The 8,281-nt window shown below is 59.2% G+C and overlaps 1 protein-coding gene across 1 annotated transcript; it reads right to left on the bottom strand.

The window, feature by feature from the left end:
* Positions 1-769: 769 nt before the first annotated feature.
* On the bottom strand, positions 770-3,831 carry LRRN2 (leucine rich repeat neuronal 2). The gene has a single exon (XM_077772091.1). The coding sequence runs from the start codon at positions 3,597-3,599 to the stop codon at positions 1,461-1,463; it is 2,139 nt and encodes a 712-aa protein (XP_077628217.1). The 5' UTR covers positions 3,600-3,831; the 3' UTR covers positions 770-1,460.
* Between the last annotated feature and the right edge of the window lie 4,450 nt (positions 3,832-8,281).

The raw sequence follows: 8,281 nt of genomic DNA, 5'->3' as shown, positions 1-8,281 counted from the left end.
GCTGTGGCCCAGTGGCCTCTGCTCTGGAGCGCCCCTGTTGACAGCCCCCTCCCCTGGGCTCTGTTGTCTTTCTGACAGATGCCCCTCTTTGCATGTGGTCCTAAGAAGTCCGTCTGCCTACAAAAAACAAAAAACAACCCTGCAAACCAAACCAGGCTCATTGCAAATGATACCGAAATGGACCGGAAAGATCAATGCAGCAATTTCTTTCTCCCACAGCCTCCCCCCATCACCAAATCCTCTATCACCCCGCTCCCCCTTCTACCCCAGTGAGCCAAAGTTCTTGCTGTCTTGATGATTTGCAATTCTCTGCATGACTCTGCCTCTTGGGTTTGTTTAATTAGAAATAGGCCGGGTAGTGCTTCCTATGCACTGGCATGTTAATTGCTTATCAGGGAAAGAGAAGGGGTGACAATATTTGGTGATGGAAATTTCCACTCTCCATGGCTCTCTGTGCTTTTCTCCATTTTTTCTCTCCCACCCTCTCCTTGCCTCCTGTGATTGCTCCGTCTCCTGTCCACCTCTTCCCCCCCCCCACCCCCAGCTCTCCTGTTCTCGGTTACGGGGACTCTGGGGAGCAGGTCTGCAATTCAGACCTACAGGGATCACTGTGCCCTCTGTCACCATCTCCCTCTCCCCTCCTGTCCCTTCGCAGCCCCTCCCTCCAACCATGCCCCCAGCTGTGAAGAGAGTGGAGAGCAGAGAGCTTTTTTGGTTACACCTAGTATTCAAAGATTATTCTCCCTTTGTTTCCTTTCCCCCCTTATGATTGTTATTCTTGTTTGTTTTTATTTTTTACAAAACAGGAGAAAAGAGTGAACTGGGTTGTGGGGAAGGTGACACATTTCTCCACAAAGGTACAAAATTGCCTATAGAAAGTCAATCTCGGAGTGCCACACCGGCTGCCAAGATGAGGCGATCCCCGATACCCGGCAACCTTCTCCCCAAATGTCTTTCAGATGCTTTCAGATGCGACTGGGACCTCGTTCGGGAGTGGTCCCCCATGGTGGGGAGGAGAGGCCTCCCTCAGCCCTTGCCCAGGAGGGGGAAGAGCAAGCAACTTAGACTGTGCAAAGAAAGAGAAGTGGAGGGGGCGCATCCTGTGGGCCAAGGGCCTGGGGACACAGGCAGGGGACATCCAAGCAGAAGCCCAGGAGCCTCCGGGCACACAGACAATTGGGGGGGCGGGGGGATGGGAGGCTCTCGCCAGAGTCCTTCCTGTTCCTTGGAGATGATCCTCAGAATGTCGGTGGACAGGCTCCCGGAAGGTAAGGGCGACTTTCTGGAGGCAGTGGGAGCACCCCTTGGAACTACAAAGCCCCCTCTGTCTTGGTCCAGCTGCCAGACCTCCAGCACGCGGGTCCATGTCACCTTCCTGGCAGGGCATCGGGCCCAGATCGCTTCCCTTTTGGTAAAAAGTAGTCCTAGTCATTTGTCTACTGCTGAGAGCAGGCCGAGCTTCAGGAATTCTGTAGTGATAGTGGTGATGCTGTTTCCCCTTCCGAAGACCTGGACAGCTTCCTTCCTGGATTCCAGGGCAAGACAAGGGGCGCGGACACCACTCGGATGGAGGGGGTGCTCCAGCCCCAGAAAGCCCAGGCCGGAAGGAGAGGCCGCCCGCCCACCCCCTGCCTGGGCTGACCACCGCCAAGGTGGGCAGCTAGCCCGGCCGCCAGCAGGAAGACAGCCAGAGCCAGGATGGCTATGAGCCCAGGTCGGTGCCCTAAGGCTCTATGGCAAGGAGCGGCCTCTTTAGTCCTGGTCCATACACATGCCAGCTGGGTGTGGGCATCAGCAAAGGCCACTTGCAGGCAGGCCCAGTACTCCGTGGCCTGAAGGAGGCGAGTGATGTTGTAGCTATGGGTTCCCCTCGGCAGACGGGCCAGAGCAGGGGCCCCCTGGCCGCGGGGAGAGGAGGCGCTGGACCAGGTGAGGTTGGTAGAGACTGTGTTGGGTGGGGGGACCCAAGACAGCAGGATGTGGTAAGGGTGGGTCTCCTGCACCCGGAGCTCCAGCCCCCATCCCTCGTCCCGGCCCAGCTGCAGGGGAGGGCGGCCGACAACCACACTAACCGTCTTACTGTCGGCCCCCACCAGGTTCTGGGCCACACAGGTGTACAGCCCTGCCTCTTCTGCCGTCACCCTCCGCAGCTCCAGGGTCCCCTCGGGGTACACTCGGTACTTCCTGCCCGCACGGGCAGCCGTCAGTCGAAGCCCAGCCGGGGTGACCCAGTAGATCTCAGGTTCCGGTTCAGCCAGTGCCCGGCAGTGCAGCACCAGGCTCTCTCCACTGGCCACCTGGAGACTGGGGGGGAAGCTGCGGGGGGAGATGAGGGGCAGGCAGCGGTCTGTCATCTCCCGGAAGGGCACCTCGCGGACCGGGCGGCGCTGGAGGTCTGGCGGCTCGGCGCACAGGGTGGACTGTGGCTCGATGAAGCGGATGCGGGTTCCCGTGGCATTGGCCCAGCGGATGACGCAATCACAGCGGATGGGGTTGCCGTGGAGACCTACCTCCTGCAGGTTGGGCAGGGACTCCACCGTCTGCTGGTGCAAGGCACTGAGAGCATTGTTGTTGAGCATGAGGGTCTCCATCTGGGGCAGGTGATGGAAGGCGCGGGGGTGGATGAAGGACAGCCGGGGGTTGTTGGTGATGTCCAGCTTGGTCAGCTCGGGGAGGTTGACCAGGGCGAACTTGTCAATGGAAACCAGCTCCTCCATGTTGTTGAGACCCAGCTCTTTGAGGTGCAGCATGTTGGCAAAGTCGCCGGGCCCCACCCGCTGGAGCGGGTTCTTGTTCAGGTCTAGGAACTTGAGCCCGGGCACCTGCTCCAAGGCCCGCCGGGGCACCTGAGCCAGCTGGTTGTCATAGAAAGAGAGGCTCTCCAGGCTCTGCAGCCCCTCCAGGGCGTAGTCGGAGATCTCCCGAAGGTTCATGCCCGCTAGCACCAGGCTGCGCAGATTGGCCAGGGGCCGGAAGTTCATGTCCAGGATGGCATCTACCTTGTTGCCACCAATCATGAGGATCTCCAGGTTGGGCAGCATCTCGAACCAGCGGCTGTCAATGGCCCTCAGCAGGTTGGAGTTCAGGTGCAGCCTCAGCAGGTTGCCGAGGCCGGCGAAGGCCCTGGGGGCGATGCGGTAGAGCTGGTTGTGGTTGAGATAGAGCTCCTGCAGGCTGGCCAGCCCTGCAAAGCTGTGGTCCTCCAGCCGGCTCAGCCGGTTCTCCTCCAGGTGCAGGCTCAGCAGCTGGGGCAGGGCGCGGAAGTCGCAGTCTCGAGCGTCCGCAAAGCTGTTTTGGGACAGGTCCAGCTCCGTGAGATTGGCCAGGTAGCTGAGCTCACTCTGGTCCACGCGGACGATGCTGTTGCTCTGCAGTAGCAAGGTCTGCGTGCCCGCAGGCAGCCCCGGGGGCACCGCCGTCAGGAACAGGTCATTGCAGTCCACGGTAGTGGCCTCACGGTAGGATGATCGGGGTGTATACCAGGGCCGGATCTGGCAGGCGCACTGAGGGGGGCAGGGCACGCGCCAGGGTACCACGGGCACAGCGGCGGTGGCACCGGCCACCCACGCCAGCAGAAGGGGGGCCGCGAGGAGCCTCATGGTGAAGCCGCAGGGCAGGGAACCATCCACAGGAGGGGTCTGGGGTCCTTCTACTCTTAACGGTTCGTAGGCTGAGGGTCAGCAGCCCTGCCAGGGCCCGGGGACCTGCCCTCCCAGGATGGCCATCCTACGTGGGGATGGGTGGGCGTCGCTTCTTGCCCTCCTGGGCACGGCTCTCCATCCTTGTCCGCTGGGGCTGGGCCTGCTCATTCATTGCCATGCCCCATCAGGGCAGCCCTGGAAGAAGAGGATGCACAGTCAGGGGGAGGCAGAGAAGCAGAATCTATTCCCTCCTCCTTGTCACTGCTGTTTGATTCCAGAGGGCAATGGAACGGAGAGAGGGGACAGCCAGGGCTCCCGGGTTCTGTCCCACAGCCCTGAGGCTTGGGTGTCCTTTCTACCATCTGCTGGGGGAGTGAGCAATGGTGAGTCTTCATGGAAGTGGGGAGAGACTGAATTGGGAAGCTTCCGGGAGAACTCGGGAAGGGGTGTGTGCGTGTGCATGTGTGTGTGTGGCGGTGGAAACAGTACAGATTTGAAATTCCAGGGTGGGGCCTCAGGACTCTGGAAGTAGAAAGGCAATGGTCCCTGACCCCACACCCAGACAGGCTGGGGAAGTGGGTGCTCCTGCCTGGGGTCTGCATAGGCTCTCCGTGTGCGCGGCTTTGGTTTTTGCCAACTTCCCCACCCAGAGGCAGAACCTTCCAACAGCCTGACTGAGCTCCCTGGAAGAAGGTGGTGGGGGTTAAGAAGTCTGGATCTGAGCTTCTCAGCCCTGCATGTAAGACCTTACATGACCTGTCCCTGGCCGATCTCCTGGCTTTTCGTGCTGTTCTCCCACACAACTGACTAAGCACAGTGACACTTCTGAGTTGACGTTACCCTGACGTGCCCCCCTTCTGGTGTCTCCCCCTCTGGTCTCCTAGGCTTGCTTTTCAAGCCTCTACTTAAGGTCAGTCACCTTCTACAGAAGCTTCTCCCCCACCACCCCAACTCCTGGCTGGCTAAGGGCCCACCTTATGCTCTCATAGTGTCCCGTGCTCCCTTCTGTCCTAGCCCAGACCACATCACATGGAAATGTCTCCCCAGCTGGGGACCTGTCTTGGCCATCGCTGGGCTTGGAGCACACAACAGGTGCCCAGTGAGTGTGTACTGTGTGACTCAATCTCTGTGGCCCCAGGGCCCCTTCCCCCCTCAGGAGGTCGCCCACACCCCCAGTCTAGAATCTAAGCCACTGTTTCCCACTTCCTAGTTATGGGTAATCCAGGTTCCCACAGACCCCAGGGCCAGGCTGAATCACCCTTAAAGCAAATCCAGCCTCGGCTTACAACCAACATGGGGTAAAAACCCTTCCTGGGCCCGGTCCCCTCCAGAGCAGAAGTCCAACTTGGGTAGTTTTCCAACTGCAGGTATCAGGTAAACACACCAACACTTACTAATCACTGAGATTTTCCAGGACTCCACAGACTCTGAATATCTTATTTCATTTAATCGTCAAAACAAGCCAACAAGATAAGCATTAATATAATACCCCCAGTTTGCGCATGAAAAAAATTGAGGTTTTGAGAGGTAAAGAATTTTGCTCAAGACTTGGAGGTAGCAGGTGGCAGGGGACGGGAATCCACCCAAGTTCAGAGGTTGTGCTATTTACACCACATCTCGTTGTTCCCGTGTCCCACCTGAGCCCACCCTGGGCTGCACTGGCTGCCATGGCCAGTGGGGGTGCCCATTCTTGTGCACCGGGGCCGTGTCTTCTACCACCTTCTGGGCAGGTGCCGCTCAGCTGGCCAGAGGGGCTCTTCGCCCACATTGCCCCTGCTTCCAGGATGCTGGGGAGGGGAGTGGCTAGAGGCGCGGTCCCCTCCCTTGAGCAGGAAAGCGGTATGCCTGTTTACATTTGACTACTTCCCACCTTCCTCTGCAGCTATTTCTGAAGGTGGGAAAACAACCGTGACTTAAAATGCACAGAGGTTTTGCATGGGGGTGTGTGTGCACTGACACGTAAAACTCCGAGCAAACAAACACACGTGCACACATGCGCGTCTGCCCACATACATGTGCAGCAGGGAGCCCAGGGAACTTGGCCCCCCAAGCTAGTGCCTGGCGGGCAGGAAGGGGGCAGGGGATTCCACAGTGCACTGTGTGGTTGGAGAGGCGGCAGAAATGAGCTGAGTCCCAGGACGGCCTCATCACAGAACTGGACCTAGGCCAGTGGTCCTGCCACACATATACATCCCAGAGGCCCCTGCCTCCTGCCTCGACCTGGCCCAAGAGAGCAGAACCCACCAGCGAAGAGCTCTTACTCAGACTTCCTGCCTCCTCCCAGAGCATGCTGGGAAAAGGGATTGACCGCTCAGAGCGTCTGTTCCTTTCGTCTAAAATGAGGTTGCTGTTAGGATAAAGGGAGCGGAGTGGGGCACACCCAGAAAAAGCTCAATAAATGTTAGCTGTCTTCCGGCTCCGGTCACCCCCTCCCCAGGGTTGGGAGGCTCTCCAAGCCGTAGGACTTCTCAGGGGGAACAGAAATTGGACCCCGTTTCTCAACAAGCCCCTTCTGAGCTTGCCCACTGTGGCCCGGTGTTGCCTCCGGGTGGCACGGGGAGCAATGAGCAACAATAGATAAAACGTCGCAACCTTAAACTCCTCCACTCTGGCAGGGCTAAAAAGGACAGAATGGTCAGAAGAGCCCAGGACAGTTCCAAAGGGCAGAGAAGCCTGCGGCCAGTGGAGAGGAGTCCACCACCCGCCCGGCCCCCTCCCTGCCTTCAGACGCTCTCTGAGACGCAGGTGTTTCTCCTCCAAAACCTTTGTTCTAACACCTTTGTTCTACAGATGCTCAGCTGCGTGGAGGGGAGGAGGGAACCACTTACAACTGAATTAGAAACCCTCCCAGTCTCACCTTTCCCTCCACCCCGGGCAGCACCCCCTCTGGCTGGGTGGGTGAGGCAGAGCCCCCACTCCCCAGCCAGGAGCCCAGGGCTGGGGCTCGGCGTGCAGAGAGAGGCAGCAGCTTGATGACTTACATTCGGTCGCACCTCCGATCCCCAGGCCTGGCAAAGGTCCAGGCGAGTCCTCCCCCTCGCGGCTGAGCACGCAGGCCCCCCAGGGAGGAAGGCAGAGCTGCCCACTGACCCACCACCGCAGTCTCGGGCTGTCTTGCACACGCCCACCCATGCGGGCTGATTAGCAATTTCTGCGGGGAGCTGCAGAGAAATCGAATTGTCTTTTATCTGTGATCTCCGGGGTGAGCGGGAGTTCACACGACTGCGTGGACATCTTCTCCAACTGGATTTCAAGCGCCTTGTGGCAGGGGCCGTGCCTTACACGCTTGTGGTGCCTCCACAGCACCGAGTGCAGGGCTGAGCACGCGGAGGGCACTCGTAAGTGGATGTGAACTCTCCCATCGAGCTCGTGTGCAGGCAGAGGAGACATTACATAGTCTCATCTGAAAGGGCAGCGACCAAGGACCCCGGAGATCACATGACTTGTCAGAGGTTGCACAAACTTCCATGTGGATTCAAACCTAGGTCTCGGACTCTATAACCTGAGCCAGCGGCCGAGCCGAGGCTTGCTGCCTGGTGGTTCCAGGCCTGCCTTTCGGGAGCAGAGCACAGGGCTGGCCCTGCATGCCTGCCTCAGGCACAAATCCCTTCAGAGATGACCTGGGTCCTTAGCTCTTCCTCCCCTATGGTCACCTGATGGGCCCCGCAGACACCATTCCTTGATTCTGGGCTAGAGCGACTCCCCCAACCTGGGGGACTGCAGAGGGAGGACGTTGCTCGTGGCTGGGCCTGGCACCACAGGACAAATGGAGCCAGCAGGCTGCACGTGGACCTTTGCCTGCCTTCTGATAAGGGGGCTGGGGGCTGCGATCAGCCTTGGCCTTCAGTGACAGGAGACTGGGCGCTCTGGGGAGCAGTCAGGGGAGCAGGGCCAGCCACGCCAGGGGCGGATTTAGCACAAAGCGTGGAATGGGTCCTTTACATTCCCCTGTTAAACGCGGACCCCTGGCAAAGCTCCTAATGAAGAGTCTGGGAGAAGCTGTGTCTAGGGCTGCTCTGTCCCCCTTCCGTCCTCCACCAGGATTTCCCCAGGAGGTCGGTGGAGGTGGAGTGTCTCCCTGCCCTCCTCTCTCTCCCCTTCCCTTCCGTGCAGCCCTCACTTGGCCTCCAGAGCGTCGGCCAAGGGTCCGGAAGGAGCAGCGGCGGTGGTGATCGATGGCCTGGCCTTCGCTGCTTCAGTGCTGGATCCCCCTGAGTTGCAGAGACAGATGGGCAGCATAATTGAGTGTAGCGTTGATAAACTCCGGCCTCCTCACTGGCAGATAAGCGCCGGACGGGAGGGGTGCCGAGAGAGGGAGGCCAGCCCTCCATCTGCGCACCTGGCCTTCTGCTCCTCCGGGGAGGTGAGCGGGGGCCCCTCACTCTCACCTCTCATTTAATCACAGACAAGCAGGACCTCAGAGCCGGAGGAGACCTCCGCTTTATCTAGTCTTGCAGAGTCTGAATTCCATAAATAACTTATGCAAAGGAGGAGCGCTGGAGCAGAAGGAGCCCAGGCTATGCTACGCAATCAGAGTTGGAGGCTGGCTCTGTCGCTGGCTGTGTGACCTTGGGCCAGGCAGGCAGCCTTCTGAGCCTCAAGTGCCTGCGCTGGGAAGTGGAGGTAACAGCCTCCTCCCA

Source organism: Crocuta crocuta, unplaced genomic scaffold (assembly GCF_008692635.1).
Source record: "Crocuta crocuta isolate KB4526 unplaced genomic scaffold, BGI_CrCroc_1.0 scaffold318, whole genome shotgun sequence".
In the NCBI taxonomy this organism is placed as follows: domain Eukaryota; kingdom Metazoa; phylum Chordata; class Mammalia; order Carnivora; family Hyaenidae; genus Crocuta; species Crocuta crocuta.
This window is presented reverse-complemented; position numbering and strand designations above follow the sequence as displayed.